This window comes from Hypanus sabinus, chromosome 13 (assembly GCF_030144855.1).
Source record: "Hypanus sabinus isolate sHypSab1 chromosome 13, sHypSab1.hap1, whole genome shotgun sequence".
NCBI lineage: Eukaryota > Metazoa > Chordata > Chondrichthyes > Myliobatiformes > Dasyatidae > Hypanus > Hypanus sabinus.
The window spans coordinates 764,170-782,665 of NC_082718.1; the positions used below are offsets into that span (position 1 = coordinate 764,170).

The 18,496-nt window shown below is 42.5% G+C and overlaps 1 protein-coding gene across 6 annotated transcripts in view; it reads left to right on the top strand.

Moving 5' to 3' along the window:
* Positions 1 to 3,139: 3,139 nt before the first annotated feature.
* LOC132403569 (src substrate cortactin-like) overlaps positions 3,140 to 18,496 on the top strand; it is a 109,283-nt gene continuing 93,926 nt past the window's right edge. The window contains exons 1-2 of one of the 6 annotated variants that reach the window (XM_059986974.1): positions 3,140 to 3,158; positions 10,341 to 10,426. In XM_059986974.1, the coding sequence (XP_059842957.1) occupies positions 10,343 to 10,426 (84 nt within the window). In that variant the 5' untranslated portion in view covers positions 3,140 to 3,158; positions 10,341 to 10,342. Of the gene's footprint in view, positions 3,159 to 3,218; positions 3,684 to 3,995; positions 4,130 to 5,652; positions 8,538 to 8,940; positions 10,073 to 10,340; positions 10,427 to 18,496 lie in introns of those variants that run through there. The other 5 variants (XM_059986970.1, XM_059986972.1, XM_059986971.1 and 2 more) reach the window with 5 other exon arrangements.

Sequence of the window (18,496 nt, forward strand, 5' to 3'; positions counted from 1 at the left end):
TATTTTGATAATAAACTTACTTTGACTTTGAGGTCTGTGGACAACAGTGTGCAAAGGACAGGAGTTTGAAATGTGACAGACCAAGTGTCTGAAGGGTGAGGATGGGGGATTCGTGAATGATTTGGTGGGTGGGGGTGGCGTTTGGTGGGTGAAGGTAGCAGATTAGTGACTGGGGATGGGTGTTGGTGAGTGAAGGACAGGGTGAGAGTGGGGGATTGTTTGTGAATTTGGGGATTGGTGGGCGAGAGTAGGAGATTACGAACTGGATTTTGAAGGTCATAATCTCTGAATCATTAATTTGACTACATGCATTTTGCTGTAGGGATAAACAGATCAGGGGGATGATCACATGGATGAAAGGATGATGTGTGAAATAGGAATTCCATTTCTTGTGAAACTGTCATTGATCTTAAGGTAACACACACAAAATGTTGGTGGAATGCAGCAGGCCAGGCAGCATCTATAGGAAGAAGCACTGTTGACGTTTCAGGCCGAGACCCTTCGTCAGGACCCTTCATCATTAATCTTAAGGTTGCAGCTCTATGCCTTTGAGCATACTCCATTTAAACTGGACTGGGACCAGAGTCTCATGGAAAGGAAGAGGCCTGTGAAGATGGTAATGGGAGGGGGGATTTGGGAGTTTGGATGGATAATTACTGGTTCTAAAGCAACTAAAAACCAGAGGAGGAAGCTAATAGAGAGAAATGGCTTACTTGTTAGAAATAATGGGAACATTTAAGAATGTAGTTAAGCCAGAAAAGTTATGACTTAAGACCATAAGACCATATGACATAGAAGCAAAATTAGACCATTTGGCCCATCGAGTCTGCTCCACAATTCAATCATGGCTGATCCTTTTATTTTATCTCTTCCTCAAACCCAGTTCCTGCCCTTCTCCCTGTAACCTTTAATGTCATGTCCAATCAAGAACTTATCAATCCCTGCCTTAAATATACCCAATGGCCTGGCCTCCACAGCTGCATGTGGCAACAAATTCCACAAATACACCAGCCTTTGACTAAAGAAATTTCAGAAATCCCCACCATAGGAAACATCCTGTCCACATTCACCTTATCAAGTCCTTTCTACATTTAGTAGGTTTCAATGAGATCCGCTCCTCTCCTTCTTCTAAATTCCAATCAGTACGGGCCGAAAGCTGTCAAGAGCTCCTCACATGTTAACCCCCTTCATTCATGGAATCGTCATTGTGAACCTCCTTGGACTCTCTCCAATGACAACACATCCTTTCTGAGATTTGGGGCCCAAATCTGTTGATAATACACTAAGTGTCTTAGAAAGCCTCAGCATTATTTCCTTGCTTTTATTTCCTATTGTCCTTGAAATAAATGCCAACATTGCATTTGCCTTCTTTACCACAGAGAAAACCTGTAAATTAACCTCCTGGGAGTCCTGCACAAGGACTCCTAAGTTCCTTTGCACCTCTGATGTTTGAATTTTCTCCCCATTTTGATGGTAGTCTGCACTATAGTTCCTTTTACCAAAATGCATGATCATGGATTTCCTAACACTATATTCCATCTGCCACTTTTTGCCCACTTTTCCAATTTGTCTAAGTCCTTCTGCAATCACACCGCTTCCTCAGCATTTCCTAGCCCTCTGCAAACTTTGCCACTAAGCCATCAATTCCACTATCTCAATCATTGACAAACAATGTGAAAAGTAGCAGTCCCAAATCTGATCCCTGAGGAACACCACTAGTCACTAGCAGCCATCCAGAAAAGGCCCCCTTTATTCCCACTCACTGCCTCCCGCCTACTTCTTCAAAAAATTCTAACAGATTTGTCAGGCAAGATTCCCCTTTACAGAAACCCTGCTGACTTTGACATTTTATCAAGTACCCTGAAACCTCATCCTTGATAATGGACTCCAACACTTTCCCAACCACTAAGGTTAGGCTAACTGGCCTATAATGTGTCCTGACGAAGGGTCTCAGCCCGAAACGTTGACAGTGCTTCTCCTTATAGATGTTGCCTGGCCTGCTGTGTTCCACCAGCATTTTGTGTGTGTGGCCTATAATTTTCATTCTTTTACTTTTCTCCCCTTCTTAAAGGGTGAAGGGACATTTGCAATGTTTCAGTCTTCTGGAACCATGCCACAGTCAAGTGATTCTTGAAAGTTTATAACCATTGCACCTGCTTTCTCTTCAGCGATCTCACTAAGGACTCTGGGATGTAGTCCATCTGGTCCAGGTAACTTATCCACCTTAAGACCTCCCAGTTTGCCTAGCACTTTTCCTTTGTAATTGCAATGACACTCACTCCTGCTTCCTGACACTTATGGACCTCTGGCATACTGCTAGTGTCTTCCATAGTGAAGACTGATGCAAAGTACTTATTAAGTTCATCTGCCATTTCTTTTTCCCCCACTCCTACCTCACCAACATCATTTACAGTGGTCCAATATGAAATTTCCCTTTCTTTTTATTCTTTGTATAACTGAAAAAAACTTTTAGTGTCCTGCTTTATATTATGGCTAGTTTGCCCTCATGTTTCATCTTTTCACTTCTTATGGCATTTTTAGTTGCCTTTTGTTGGATTTTAAAAACTTCCCAATCATTGACTTACTTTTGCTATGCCCTTTCCTTGGCTTTTATGAAATCCTTAACTTCCCTTTTCAGTCATGGTTGCCTATCCCTGCCATTTGAGAATTTCTTCTTCAGTAGGACATATCAATCCTGCACCTTGTGAACCGTTCCCAGAAACTCAGCCACCCCTGCTCTGCTGTCATCCCTGCCAGTATCCCCCTCTAATCCACCTGGGCAAACTCCTCCCTCATGCCTCTGTAATTCCCTTTATTGCATTGCGATACATGTGACTTGTGTTTCTCCCTCTGAAACTGCAGTATGCATTTAATCATATTACGATCACTGTCTCTTAAGGGTTCCTTTACCTTAAGCTCCTTCATAATATCTGGATTATTATACGGATAGCCTTTCCCTGAGTAGGCTCAAGACAAGCTGCTCTAAAAAACTATTTCAAAGGCATTCAACAAATTCCCTCTCTTGTCATCTGACACCAACCTGATTTTCCCAATGCTCTTGCATTTTGAAGTACCCCATGTGACTTGCTTCTCAAAGTTCACAGAATATTAAGGTAATGTTTGATAGGGAGAAATGCTGAAAGCTTTGGGGAATGCAGGTACTGATTATGCTAACCCTGGCAAATCTAGTAATGGGTAAAACTACATTGGTGGCACAGCTGCATGGTCTAACAATTCGATATAGGCCTTTCAAGAGAGAGGTTAGGAGGTACTGGGGGAGATATCTTCTGCATATATTCCCCTTATGGATAGCAAGATTGATTGTGAACTTCAAGCTGACTAGCTGTGGTTGTACCTCAGGAACTGCGTCTTGTCCAGCTGCCCTTCGAAATACAGTACTGTTTTGGCTTGTGATCCACACCTTTTCCAAATTTCAATTCCGGTCTAGGATCCCGCCCCGTTTCCTGATTCTCATTCAGTTGAATTCTCAGCCGCGATATAAAAAAAATCCAAGACTCGCCTGCTGTGCGTGAGCTCTGGTAAACTTTACTGAATTGTTGCCTGTAAGAGATTCTCGCCGCTTCCTGTTTGAAGTCAAATCGCGATTTTTAAGCACAGCCTCTATTAGAACAGGTGGCGACCTTGCCTAGGGACTTACAGCCTGTCCCAACCCCGTACCACCGGTAAGTAAGTTTCCTGAAGTTCTCTAAGTGTACACCATCGTTCTAAACTAGGAATACTTAGTCGCCCTGAGTCTCGTGGTAGACAGTCGAGGAACATCGGGTACTGCTGGCAATGCTTATACCCTCGGTGTCCGGAAGAAATTAAGACAAAGAATCTTTGGCTAGATTTGTGACTGTCCCAGTAGTATTTGTATTAAACTACCGAAATTAGGAAGTGAGAAAGGAGGTGTGAGTGAGGAATGTGTCGGAATCTGAATGAGGTGTTCGAGGAAGTAGGAGAGAGATCGATTGTTTGGGGGTTCATGTTCAGATTACCGCGGCTATTACTGAAGGAATTGGGAGGGGCTACGTATTTGTAGAATAAACTACCCTGGAGTGAACAATCTAGGCTGAACTGGAATCGTGTGACGTGCAGAAACAAAGTGCAAAGTTCTCAGAATATTAAGGTAATTAATGTTTGATAGGGAGAAATGCTGAAAGCTTTATGAATGCTTTAGTGGCACCGCTGCATGGTCTAACAATTCGAGCTAGGCCTTTCAAGACAGAGGTTAGGAGGTACTGGGGGAGGTATCTTCTGTGTATGCTGCCGTTATAGATAGCGAGAGTGATTGTGAACTTCAAGCTGACCAGGCGTGGTTGTACCTCGGGGTCGGTGGGTGATCTAGATACAGCATTATAGTCATCTGGGAGATATCGACGGTTTGTTTATTTCCATAGATGCTGCCTGACCTGCTGAGTTCCTCTAGCATTTTGTGTGTATTTGTCTGGATTTCCAGCATCTGTAAAATCTCAAACAAGAGAAAAATCCCCAGATGCAGGAAATCCAATCAACGCACACTAAATGCTGGAGTACAATCTACGTTTTGGGCCAAACCCCTTCAGCAGAACTGGAGAACAAAAATGAGGAGTTGGAGTTAGAAGGGTGAGGGAAAGGAGGAAGAAGCACAAGGGGATTGGAGTTGGAGGGCAGCAGAGATCACAGGGAGGGAGTAGTGAGAGAGGGTTTCACTGAACTCATGTCAAGGGAAGATAAACTTGTTCAGGTTAGGTATCCCTGGACGAATGAGACTTCCCAGTGCAGTAATGGAATAACAAACGAGAAAGTCTGCAGATACTAGGAATCCAAGTAACACACACAAAATGCTGGAGGAACTCAGCAGGCCAGGCAGTGTCTATGGAAAAGAGTACAGTCAACGTTTTGAGTAGTGAGAGAGGGTTTCACCGAACTCCCGTCAAAGAGAGAATACCAGAACAATTCGGATCAAGGGGGTTTGGAGTTTGTATATGAATTAGTAGATATTTAGCAATGAATTACTGTCAGTAATCTCCCTTATGAATTTTTGGAAACTTTGAAGTAAAATAACGGAACTGATCAAGAGCTACATAATGTTTATATGTGGAATAATAATTACATTAACAGCTAAACACAAAGTGCAAAATCTGGAATTGTGAGAAGGCTAGAAATAATGGACCAGGAGGAAAAAAACCCAGAATAAACATTTCAAATGGAAAAGAGTACAGTCAACATTTTGGGCTGAGTCACTGCTGAAGGGTCTCGACGGAAATGCCACCACTACTCTTTTCCATAGATGTTGCCTGGCCTGCTGAGTTCCTCCAGCATTTGGTATATGTCGCTTGCATTTCCAGCATCTGCAAATTTTTTCTTGTTTGATTGGATAAACATTTCAAATTTTGTTTCTTGAATTAAATGGAAATAGCTGGAAATTAGTAGGCTTTATGCAAGTACTGAGGCAAGGTTTAGCCTGTATAGGGTGAAGTGTGGTTGCAATTAATGGTCAGGTTACTGGAGACAGGAATATATGCAAAAAATATAGATAATCAGCCAAGGGACATAGAGGGGGTGGTCCTTGCAAGATGATTACAGTAGCTGCTCTCTAGTTGCTATTCTATATATGAAGTTGTTGAAACCAATATTAAGATTGCAAGGCTAAACCGTGCCAAATTAGAAGACGGTACTGTTCCTTGAGATTGTGTTGAGGTTCAATAGAGTAATGTTGAGAGCAGTGTTGAGGTCAGAATGGGAATAAATTGGTCAATTAGAGTAACAGACAGTTAGTGCTGGATGAAGGCATCACTAATCTGCATTTGGTTTCCCCATTCTAGAGATCAGATCCTGATTGTTTTTAAATTGAAAGAGACTTATGGAGAATTTTGGGTCATCAATGGCAAAAGGACGAAAATGTAGGATTGGTATGTTTCCTGCCCTTCTTTGGGATGGTGCTGTAGCAAAAGTTACTGCTACCATCAGGCAGGAGATACAGGAGCCTTAGATCCCACACCACCAGGTTCATGAATAGTTGTTACCCTTCAATCATCAACTCCTGGAGCAGCGTCGATAACTTCATGCACCTCAACACTAAACTGATGCCACAACATATGGATTCGCTTTCAAGGGGGTTGGTGACTGGGGATGGCAGATTGGTGGCTGAGAGTGGGGATTGGTGAGTGAATTGTAAATGAGGGTGGTGGATTGGTATGTGAAGGTGGGGACAAGTTGCTCTATTAGGCTGTGGATTGGTGGCGAGGATGAGGGGATTGGTGTGTGAGGGTGGAGGATTGGTAGGTGAGAGTGGGGGTTGGAGGTGGAGAATAGAATTGAAGAAGTGGGCTGAGATCAAAGAGGTGAAAGTGGGAAATCACAAAGGAGGGTGAGTTCTACAGAGCTAAATAGTGAGGGTGAGGGTGAGGCTGGCAGGGAAAGAGGACACAAGATGGGCACAGTCACTCCTGCTTTAGATAGCTGGATACTGAATTCCTTTTCTATAGGGATAAGCAGTAACCAACAGAGCCCAACACTTAACACTAACACTGTAAGGGGTGGCCCCCTTCAGAGGAAACATTGACCTGCCAGTTTCCTCAGGAAAATGCACCAATTCAGACACTAGTGCTGGAAAAATGTTATAGAAGGTATTGGCTGGGCTGGAACAAAGAATACTGCATGTTGCTCAAAATGTAGGTGAAGTTCAAACTAATTGCAGTTTCCTTAGCAACATCTTTCACTGGAGGAAGTGAGTGAAGTCAAAGGAGAAGTTACTTAATATCAGAACAAGTTCAATCAGATAGGGCTGGGTAGGCCCAAACAATGCCTCTTTTAAAGGGAGAAATGGAGTGTGTGAGGGTGATACTGATGAACAGTTTAGTAAATCTGGATATCCATGATGAAACATATACCAGGACTGAGATACAGGCTGGAATCTAACTGAGGAGTTTAGTGGAAGTATGCATTGAATAATAGACGTCAGGAATAAATTACAGACTGGAATCTCATTATGGCATTGGGAGGTTTAAATATAGAATACTAGATTCTTGGGAGGCTGAAATTCATTGGAGGATTGTTGGGTTTACAGATGCCCGGAATTGGAAGATGGGTTGGAATCTAACTGAGGAGTTTAAGTGGTTGTAGATAAAGTAATAGATAATCATGGCTGACATTATGGGAAAGATACAAAATCATCACACTGTTTGTGTTGCCAGCATTAAGGATTATTGCTATGAAGAGTGGCTTAACCTGTTAGCCCTTTTATCTACAGTGGAATGAACTGAAAAGGATATGAATTGGTCATTTAGAGAAGATCTGCCAGATTGTTTTGGACTTAAACATATTGATCCTGGACTGCCATTTTAACTTAAGATTCTGACCACAACAGAACTCTTCTGACACTATCTTCAGCAGCCAAAGTACATTTATTTTTAACAAATTCTCTGCTTATCAGAGCACCTGTAGTGATCCATTCCACTCAGTCCGAAACAGGGCTGAACCAATTGTCAGCGAGAGAAGACAAGATTGGTTCAACCCTGGCCAAACTGAGAGCCAGAGTTGATCGTTTTAGACAGGAAAAAGATGCCGCTATTAGCCATATGCTGATTGGTAACTTTCCCTTGAGTGGCCTTGAAAACATCAACATTATACCAAACTACTATCATTCAAGTTAAAGACTATTTGTGGAATCACATTGAAGCATAGGAGAATAAGAGGAGATTTAAGACAATAAGACCATAAGATATAGGAGCAGAAGTAGGCCATTTGGCTTATTGAGTCTGCTCCACCATTCAATCAAGGGCTGATTCCAGTTCTTCCAGTCATCCCTGCTCCCCTGCCTTCACCCCATACCCTTTGATGCCCTGGCTAATCAAGAACCTATCTATCTTTACCTTAAATACACCCAATGACTTGGCCTCCATAGCCTCTCGTGGCAACAAATTCCACAGATTTACCACCCCCTGACTAAAGTAATTTCTCTGCATCTCTGTTCCAATGGACATCCTTCAATCTTGAAGTCATGCTGTCTTGTCCTAGACTCCCCTACCATGGGAAATAACTTTGCCATATCTAATCTGTTCAGACCTTTTAATATTTGGAATGTTTCTATCAGATTCCTCCTCATTCTCCTCAACTTCAGGGAATACAGCCCAAGAGCTGCCAGATGTTCCTCATACGATAACCCTTTCATTCCTGGAATCATTCTGAACCCTCTCCAATGTCACTATATCCTTTATAAAATAAGGAGCCCAAAACTTCACACAATACTCCAAGATCATATATATAAAATGCAAGCAGGCTTTTTCCACTAAAGTTGGGTGAGACAAGAACTAGTGGTCATAGATTTAGACCATAAGGGTGAAAGGTGAAATATTTAAGGGATCATGAGAGAGGAACTTCTTTACTTAGAAAATGGTGAGAGTATGGAATGGGCTGCCAATGGAAGTGGTGGATGCAGATTCTATTTCAGCATTCAAGAGAGATTTGGATAACTAAATGGATGGGACGACTGTGGAGGGCTATGTTTCAGATGTAGTCCAACGGGACTAGGCAGAATAATAGTTCAGCATGAGGTAAGTGGGCCATTGAACTTGTTTCTGTGACTCTATCTTCAGCATGTTAATTCTGGTGCTCAGGGAGAAAGGCTGGATCAAAGGCAAAAAAAAGATGGGCATTAAGTGCCAACTTTATCAGCAAAAACCCACATCTGGAAGACAGTATCAATGTTTGGTTTGCAAAATTATTCTGTTACTGAACTGACTGTTTCTCTGCAATAACCAGCTCATAAAACATGCAGTGTAAAGACTCCATTTTCTGATTAACAAAAATACCAAAGTTGGAAAGAGAAACATACAAAAGTAGTGGCTTAATACGAACAGGATTATTTGTCAGTGAACTATGAGACATGGAAGTAAGAGGCTCCCAGGTGCCCCCACCCCCAACCCCAAGTTTGCCCACTTAGCAGACTGGGGTGGTCAGAGGAACTTGAACCTCAGTCTTTGCTTTGAATGATTTTCAGTTTTAAAAGTTGATCACTTTCTGTTGCATGAGAAGCTCAGGGCTGTGGCAGGCTTACTGATTCTGGAAGGGTCAGAATTTCACAATCAACCAGTAACAAACACTTCTGCAATTTGTTGAGCTTTGCACGATAGTTAAGCTGAAAATAAATTTGAGTGGGCCGGGAGCTGGTGCTGGGAGCAACGGAAATACAGCAAATAAATTGCACGCACAAAATGCTGGTGGAACACAGCAGGCCAGGCAGCAACTATAGGGAGAAGCACTGTCGACGTTTTAGGCCGAGACCCTTAGTCAGGAATGATGAAATAAATTGCACGTTTTTTTTGAATCAAGAAATATTGGGCCACATCGCAGAACTGGAGAAAGGAGCCTGTGGCTGAGATAGAGCAGGAAGTGGGAGTGGGGTGCACTCTGGGCTCAGCCTGGATCAGCTGTATCTTCTGTGAGAACGGAGCTCTGAGGTTGCCTTGCTGTGGGTTGCAGCAGTGATGGAGGATTAACAGATTTCCTTGGAGAGCTGAGAGCTGGATGGGCAAAATGGCTTCCTTCACTGGAAACACTCAGGAAAAATGAGGAGGAGGTTGATTTGCAGTGGCAAAACTTGATTCCTGTATGATCACACAGCATTTCTGTTGGGAGCAGGGACTATAGTCTTGCTTAAACAAAAGGGGAAGGCTGGGAGAAATAGTGACCATCTGAGTATCAAACTAGAGGAAGAAAGGGAGGCTTTGGGCTGAGGCTGGAGGTCAAAAGGACCAACCACTAGCAAGCTAGGTCTGTTTATTGTAATCATCCAGAGTCATGGCTTACTCAAGATTGCAATCGATTACTAATTGCACGTTTCAATATTGTTTAATGTTATTTCCAGTAAACAAGTGTAATGGAGAAATACAATGATTGTTACTCCAGATCTGAACAACACAAGTAAAAACAAAATAATAATAAACATGTACGATAGCTTATATGTATAGTTCAGTTGAATGTCCATAATGTGACATGAGGCACATGGAATAACCATTACCATTAGGAGTGAGGAGAGTCAAAGCACCAGCCAAATAAAACTGATAACAAGAATGAAAACCAAATACTGGTAAGCAACTTTTTGTGGAAATTGAAGCCATGACCTCCACCTCTAAAAGGTGATAGCAAATGTTATACAAAGTCTTCATGAATAAACTGTAATTGGGCTATGAGAGAAGTGGGTGTGGAGAGTCCATTGTAGGATACAGTGTAAGTGGAAAAATGTGAGGGGATTACATGCATAGGGCTTATTAAATGGTGGAGTGTCTAAAGAATATAGGAAAACTAGCTGTCCTAAATTGATGACTTGCTTGTTCAAGCATCTTTTTGTCTCTCAGAGATGTGGAAAGCAGCAGTGGGCCATAATGTTAAAGTGGAGCAGGAGAAGGATGGAGATGATTGGGATACAGATCCTGACTTTGTCGTAAGTAATCTTTTTTTTTGTCTGTTCAGATTGACCAAGAACTTTCTCTGAAGAAATCTAATTACAAACAAGAAAATATCTGCAGATGCTAGAAATCTGAGCAACACACGCAAAATGCTGGAGGAGCTCAACAGGCCAGACAGCATCTATGGAAAAAAGTACAGACAATATTTTGAGCTGAAACCCTTCGGCAGGACAAAGAGTTTCGACCTGAAACATCAGCTGTGCTATTTTCCATAGACGCTGCCTAGCCTGCTGAGTTCCTTCAACAGTTTGTGTGTGTTTCTCAGAAGAAAGATTCACACATTGGAGGGCACTGAGTGATGGTGCCTGTACTCTGCTTGTCTCTCAACTTCAAACCCTTACTTCCCATTGGGTAACAAAACCCAATTTTCCTCAGGATCAATAAAGTATGTCTGTCTGTCATTCTAGTTAGAAAATCTAGACTGAAGTGACCCAGACAATTTTCAGTTCGTACTTGAATGATGTTTATCAAGAATATTTCATCCCATTCTGTATTTTTATAAGCCAACTGTATCAATTTCTTTACATTGAATCTTATTCAACTTGTTCAGTTGTTTTATGCAAACAGAAACTAAGACCTAGAGACTAGAGGGAACCTGAATTGAATGTGTGGCTTGAGAGTTCGATTTTTACAGCCAGGATGATGCCTGTGGTTTTTCCATTGATGTAAACCAGAACAAGATTGGGATTGGACATTGCAATATCTGAAAGATGATATCTCTGTGGAGTTGGCCTTGGCTAACTCCAGGCCAAGGCACTGAATGGTGGTAAAGATCTATACACGCTTAATCTGTCTACACACAAATTTCAGCATTTAATACAAGCTCACCCTGTAAGGTTATCTTAATTGCAATCAAATAGGAAACATGATTTCTCCTTCTATTGATCCTGATTTTTTTTGACCTTTTATGTATATTTTAAACAAAAACAAGTGGAATATTTCTAATCTGTTACTGTTGCACTGGCATCTGAAGTCAAATTACATTACAACTTTGTTCTTTAATAAATTTAGTTGAATATTTGTATTAAATGCAGATTCTAAAAAAGTTTAAAAGTATGTGGCTCAAACATTAGTGAACCCGTCAGATGCAGCGATGCTGAGTTTAAAATATGAAGTGTAAGACTGAGGAACAGGAAGTGGTCAACTCACAGTTCCCTTTCTACCCAGTGAAGCTGAGATATATTAGTACTGTATTCATCAAAATCGAGGTAGAACCCACTACCCCACTCTTTTACTCTATCCCCTCCCCGTGTCCCATCCCTTCCTCTTCCTCCCATCTCTCTTTATTTCCCCAGCCTCTATCCACCTGCCACTTGTTTCCCTTTCCCTCTTCCCACTTCATCCTTCTTCACTGACTGTCTCCAACTCACTCCACCCTCTCATTCCAGCCATTTCCTTTTAGTCCCCTCATTCATTATACCCAATTTTATTTTCCCCTTTGATTTTGCCTGATCTCCTTCATCTCCTGAATTTCACTCAGATCCTCAATCTCCTTCAATAGGTATATGGAGGAATTTAAGGTGGAGGGTTATGTGGGAGGCAGGGTTTAAGGGTCAGCACAGCATTGTGGGCCAAAGGGCCTGTACTGTGCTGTATTGTTCTATGTTATGTTTCTAACCCTTCAGTATCCTTCATCCCCTTGATCTGCCACTGTGCCTTGATCTCTCACTTTCCCTTAATCTCACATCGCCCAGAGATTTCATTCTGCCCCTCAGTCTTTCACTCCACTCCTGTTAAACCCTTGCTCCCCTTTTCTCACTCAGTCCTTTCTTATCATCTGAAATGCTGGCCCTCCTGTTCTGGGTACAGAAGATAACAAAAAAGTGTCATTTGAGATTTGCCACACACAGAGCAATCTTAGGTGCCTGGCATACTCGATGAAGGATCTCAATTGAAAATAATTATTTCCCCCTATAGATGCTGCCTTGACCTATTCCGGCCCTCCAGCAGTTTGTTTTTTGTTACATGCTTGGCCTCTTCTTTGCAAATGGAAACCAAAATAACATAATGAACTTAGTCTGGGAAATGGTGGAAGCACTCATCAGGTCAAGCAATATCTTTGGGTAGAAGAGTACAGTGAGGTCAGAACAGATGAAGGGTTTTCAACCTGAAGCATTAACTTTGTTACTCTTTCCACAAGTGTTGACTGACCTGCTGAGTTTTTCTGGCATTCAATTTTTACTTCTTTGGTATTTTCTTTCAAGGTTTAGAAACCTAACTCTCTCCATGAGACTGGTCTTGAACACAAGCAATCTGTCTTCTTAAACAAGTAATACACTTTTTTTTGGGATTGGAATAGGACAGGGGTAAGTTTTTTATTTAGAGAGTGGTGAGTGCATGGAATGGACTGCTGGCGACGGTGGTGGAGCTGGATATGATAGGCTCTTTTAAGAGACTCCTGGACAGATACCGTAGAACTATAGAACATTATAGCACAGAAGCAGGCCTTTTGGCCCTTCTTGGCTGTGCCTAATGATTTTTCTGCCTAGTCCCACTGACCTGCACCTGGCCCATATGCCTCTATACACCTCTCATCCATGTACCTGTCCAAGTTTTCCTTAAATGTTAAAAGTGAGCCCACATTTACAACTTCATCTGGTGGCTCATTCCACACTCCCAACACTCTCTGTGTGAAGAAGCCCCACCCCCCCCAATGTTCCCTTTAAACTTTTCCCCTTTCACCCTTAACCCATGTCCTCTGGTTTTTTCCTCCCCTAGCCTCAGTGGAAAAAGCCTGCTTGCATTCACTCTATCTGTGCCCATCATAATTTTATATACCTCATTCTTCTACGCTCCAGGGAATAAAGTCCTAACCTATTCAACCTTTCTCTGGAACTCAGTTTCTTAAGTCCCGGCAACATCCTTGTAAACCTTCTCTGCACTCTTTCAACCTTATTAATATCCTTCCTGTACAAATGTAATTTGGCATCCAAAACTGCACACAATACTCCAAATTCGGCTTCACCAATGCCGTATACAACCTCACCATAACATTCCAACTCTTATACTCAATACTTTGATTTATAAAGGCCAATGTACCAAAAGCTCTCTTTACTACCCTATCTACCTGTGACACCAGTTCTGGAAATTTTGTATCTAGATCCCTCTGTTCTACTGCACTTCTCAGTGCCCTACCATTTACCTTGTATGCTCTACCTTGTTTTTTCCTTCCAAAGTGCAATACCTCACACTTGTCTGTATTAAACTCCATCTGCCATTTTTCAGCCCATTTTTCCAGCTGGTCCAGATCCCTCAGCAAGCTTTGAAAACCTTCCTCACTGTCCACTACACCTCCAATCTTTGTATCATCAGCAAATTTGCTGATCCAGTTTACCACATTATCATCCAGATCATCTATATCAATGACAATAACAATGGACCCAGCACTGATCCCTGTGGTACACCATTAGTCACATGGAGCATAGAAAAATAGAGGGCTATGGGTAACCCTAAGTAATTTCTAAGGTAAGGACATGTTCAGCATAGCATTGTGGGCCAAAGGGCCTGTATTGTGCTGTAGGTTTTCTATGTTTCTATGTTTCTCTGCATCAAAGAAAAATGAATCTCAAGGTAGTATATGATAACATATATATACTTTGATAATAAATTGACTTTGAACTAGTAAGTTTGTGGGTGACACAAAAATTTGCAGTGCTCTGGATTGTAAGGAAAGTTGTCTACATTTACAGCAGGATAGATCAGTTGGAAAGTTGAGTGACGAGTATGAGATGATGTAATTTGGAAAGTCACTTAGGGGTAGTATCTGGTTGATCACAAAGGGGTGTCAATGAGCAGAGGGGTCTAACAGTCTGGGCCATAGTTCCATGAAACCAGCAAAACAAGTGGATAGGGTATTGAAGAAGGCATATGGGATGCTTGCCTTCGTAGGTCAGGGCATTGAATATAAGAGCTGGGACATTATGCTGCATGTTTACAGAATGCTGATTTGGCATAACCTGAAGCATTGTGTGCAGTTCTACACTGTAGGAAGAAAGTGATTGCACTGGAAAGAGAACAGAGGAGTTTCACCAGAGGAGTTCCATCCCTGAAAATGGCCAAAGTGCTACCCCTACCCATTTATCTCCTTCCTTACCTCCATTCAGCGTTCTCAGGTAAGGCAATGCTTCACTGGCAAATCTGCTGAAGTCATCTATTGTTCTCAGTGCTCCCAATACAGCCTGCTCTACATCGGTGAGACCCGTCATAAATTGGGGGAATGCTTTATTGAGTATCTCCACTCCATCCATCAAAAGGGGAAATTCCCGGTGTCAAAACGTTTTAATTCTGAGTCCCATTCCCATTCTGAAATGTCAGTCCAAAGTTTCTTTGTGCCACGATGAGACCACCCTCAGGGTGGAGGAGCAACACTTTATATTCCATCTGGGTAGCCTCCAACCCAATGGCATGAATAAAAAAACAAAATGCTGGCAAAACTCAGCAGGCCAGACAGCATCTATGGGAGGAGGTAGTGACGATGTTTCAGGCCGAAACCCTTCATCAGGAGTGAAGTAACATGGGATGGTCGAGGGGGGATAAAGTAGAGCCTCTATCTATATACTGTATACCTCTATCCCCTACCAGGAAGGTCTCCAAGCTCTCCGCTTCTTCCTAGATTCCAGACCCAGCCAGTCACCCTCTACCTTGCAAGGCGGAGAAGAGTGGTGGTAGAGGGTGACTGGCTGGGTCTGGAATCTAGGAAGAAGCGGAGAGCTTGGAGACCTTCCTGGTAGGGGATAGAGGTATACAGTATAAAGATAGAGACTCTACTTCATCCATCCCCCCACTTCTTATTCCCCCTCGACCATCCCATGTTACTTCATTCCTGATGAAGGGTTTTGGCCTGAAACGTCGTCACTACCTCCTCCCATAGGTGCTGTCTGGCCTGCTGAGTTCTGCCAGCATTTTGTGTTTTTATTTATTTCCAGTATCTGCAGATTCACTCGTGTTGTCAATGGCATGAATATTGATTTCTGCTTCTGATGAAGACATTGTTTCCTTCCTTCTCCCCTTTTCTTCTATTCCCCACTCTGTCCTCTTATTTCTTCTCACCTGCCTTTCACCTTCCCCTGGATCCCTTCCTCCTTTTCTTTCTCCTATAGTCCACTTTCCTCTCCTGTCAGATTCCTTCCTTTCCTACCCAACTGGCTTCACCTTCTGGCTATCCTCATTCCCCTTCCCCCCCACCTTTTTATTCTGGATTCTTCTGTCTTTCTTTCTAGTCCTGAAGAAGGGTCTCTGCTCGAAACATTGACTCTTTATTCCCCTCCATAGATGCTACCTGACCTGCTGAGTTCCTCCGGCATTTTGTTTGCGTTGGTCCTGATTTCCAGGATCTGCGGAATTTCTCATGTTTAAGTTTCACCAGGATGTTGTTTGAATTGACAGACTTTGGTTATGGGAAGATACTAGAGATGGTGTTTTGCCAGCAGCAAAGGAGGTTGATCAGTGACCTGATAGAAGTACTGTATATAATATTATATTTTTAGGATAACTGGTGAAAATCTTTTTCCTATAGGAGACGTATCAAAAAACTAGAGGACATAAGCTTAAAGTGAGAGGTAGGAGATTTACCAGGAATCTTAGGGTTAAGTTTTTTACACAGAGAATAGTTGGGGTCTGAAATGCACTGCCAGATGTAGTGATGGAATCAGGTACAATTCCAATATTGTAAAGGCATTTAGAGACAAAGGTACTGTGCTGGTATGAGTATTGACTTTGACTATAAATCTCATCTGGGTTGCTGATGTGACAAAATTATTCTCCAGTCAGTAAAGTCCCACAACTGCACAGGGTTCAGATGCTGATATTACTGATCAGCATTGATGTTACGTTGGCACCAGAATGTATGGTGACACTTGCAGTCTGTCTCCAACACATTTAGTTGACTCATTCTAATCAGTACTGTCAGCCTCAATGCTAATCAGTACTATGAGTCAGTATACCATGCCCATAATGTTCAGCAGAACAACAAAGCAACAACAATAACAACAAAATAACAGCAGCAAAACAACAACAGCAAAACAAGCCCCTTTCCTTCCTCCAGCCTACCTACCTGCTCACACACACAAACAGTCCTCCAACCCCAGGACAGGCTGTCCCTGGGCCTCAGCATCCAGTGAACTCATAGACTTGCAGATCTTTGACTTCCACCTTCCCTTCTGGACTTATAGACTCACAGACTCAGGGCTTTGGCCATTGTGCCTTACTTCTGGACTTCTGATCAATCTTAAGGCTTTAATACTGGGTAACAATCCCAGGACACAATGGGACCTCAAAATCTGTACTTGCCGTTGATAGGACCCCAAACTCGTGACCACAGATTCTAGACTCACTTACTCGCATGCATGTGTGTGTGTGTGTGTGGGGGTGGGGGGGGGGGTTGTGGGGGGTGTTCACTGGCTTTCGTGCTGCCCGCCTCCGAACCTAGAACCTGCTGACATGGGAGGACTTGCTGATCTGGGGGGTGGGGAGGTGCACCAACCTTCATCCTCACTTGTCTTCATTCACAGCATTTGCTGACTGATATCCATCTATGATGTCCTTCATCACATGACAATCTCACTGGCTTTCAAACACAGAAAACAGAGCAGAGGCCCTAACCTCTAACTCCCCCACATTCATGTCCCTAAATCCTATCCTGACCTCTAACGCCCCTCTCTGTTACAAAATCATTCCTACAGACCTAAAAAATAACTAAGTCAGTTTGATTGACAACATGATGCTATCCCGTTGACAGTGAGGTGGTCCTTCATGTCTTCTCATTAAGCAGTATGACATTCCCTCAGTACTGCCCCTCTGTCCAACACACACAAAATGCTGGAGAAACTCAGCAAGTCAGGCAGCATCTGTAGTAAGGAATAAACAGTTGAAATTTCAGGCCAAGTGCCTTCATGAACACTCCCTCAACAGATGATCCATAACTTGCTTTACCCCCTGCATTATTGTTTTACTCAAGATTCTGTAGAATCTTTTATGTTTTTGATTTGTTGCTCCTCTGATGTTATGTTTCTCCTTTAGTATTGCCCTTCTGAGAAGATAGCCCTCCCTCATTTTTGCTTATCTCATAGTGCAGCAGACTCTTTGTACCATCCCTCTGATACTGCAGAACTCCCCTTCATACAACCTCACTAATCGTGTGTTTTTCTTTCACAATTGCTCATCTAACAGAATTTCATGTCCTTAATATTCTCCAGATGGTGCTCCACTTCCTCTTTACCTGTTGAGAATGTATGTTTTCTTCATACCATCCACTGACTGTGCAATAGTCCTGCCCTTTCGATAGTGCAGAACTGTCTCAGTGCAGCCTCACCTACAGTGCAGCACTCCCTCAGTCATTCCCCTCAGCTGATTTGGTATTGTCCCACTGACAGTGCTGTATAAACTGTCTTTACAGTCCCATCTGATAATGCAGTACTGTTCCATTAACTGGACTTTGACAAACTTCTATAGACATGTGGTGGTGTATATAGTATTGACAACATCATAGCCTGATATGGAAACACCAATGTCCTACAAAGAATAGTGGATATGGCCCAGTCCATCATGGGCAAAGCCCTCCGCACTGTTGAGCACATTTACACGGAGCACTGTCGCAGGAAAGCAGCATCCATCAGTAGGAAGAAGGTACAGGAGCCTCAGAACTCACACCACCAGGTTTAGGAACAGCTATTACCCCTTAGCTATCAGACTCTTGAACCAGTGGGGATAACTTCACTTGCCCCATCACTGAACTGTTCCCACATCCTGTGGACTCACTTTAAAAGGAATCTTCATCTCGTACTTTTGATATTTATTGCTTATTTATTGATCATTATTATTTCATTTTGGATTTGCCCAGTTTGTTGTCTTTTACACACTGGCTGAATGCCCAACTTGGTGTGGTCTTTCATTATTCTATTATGGTTATTATTCTTGGGGTCCGAGTCCATAGGACACTCAAAGCTGGTTGACACTGTGGTTAAGAAAACATATGCTGCATTGGCCTTCATCAATCGTGTGATTGAGTTTAGGAGCTGAGAGATAATGTTGCAGCTTTATAGGGCCCT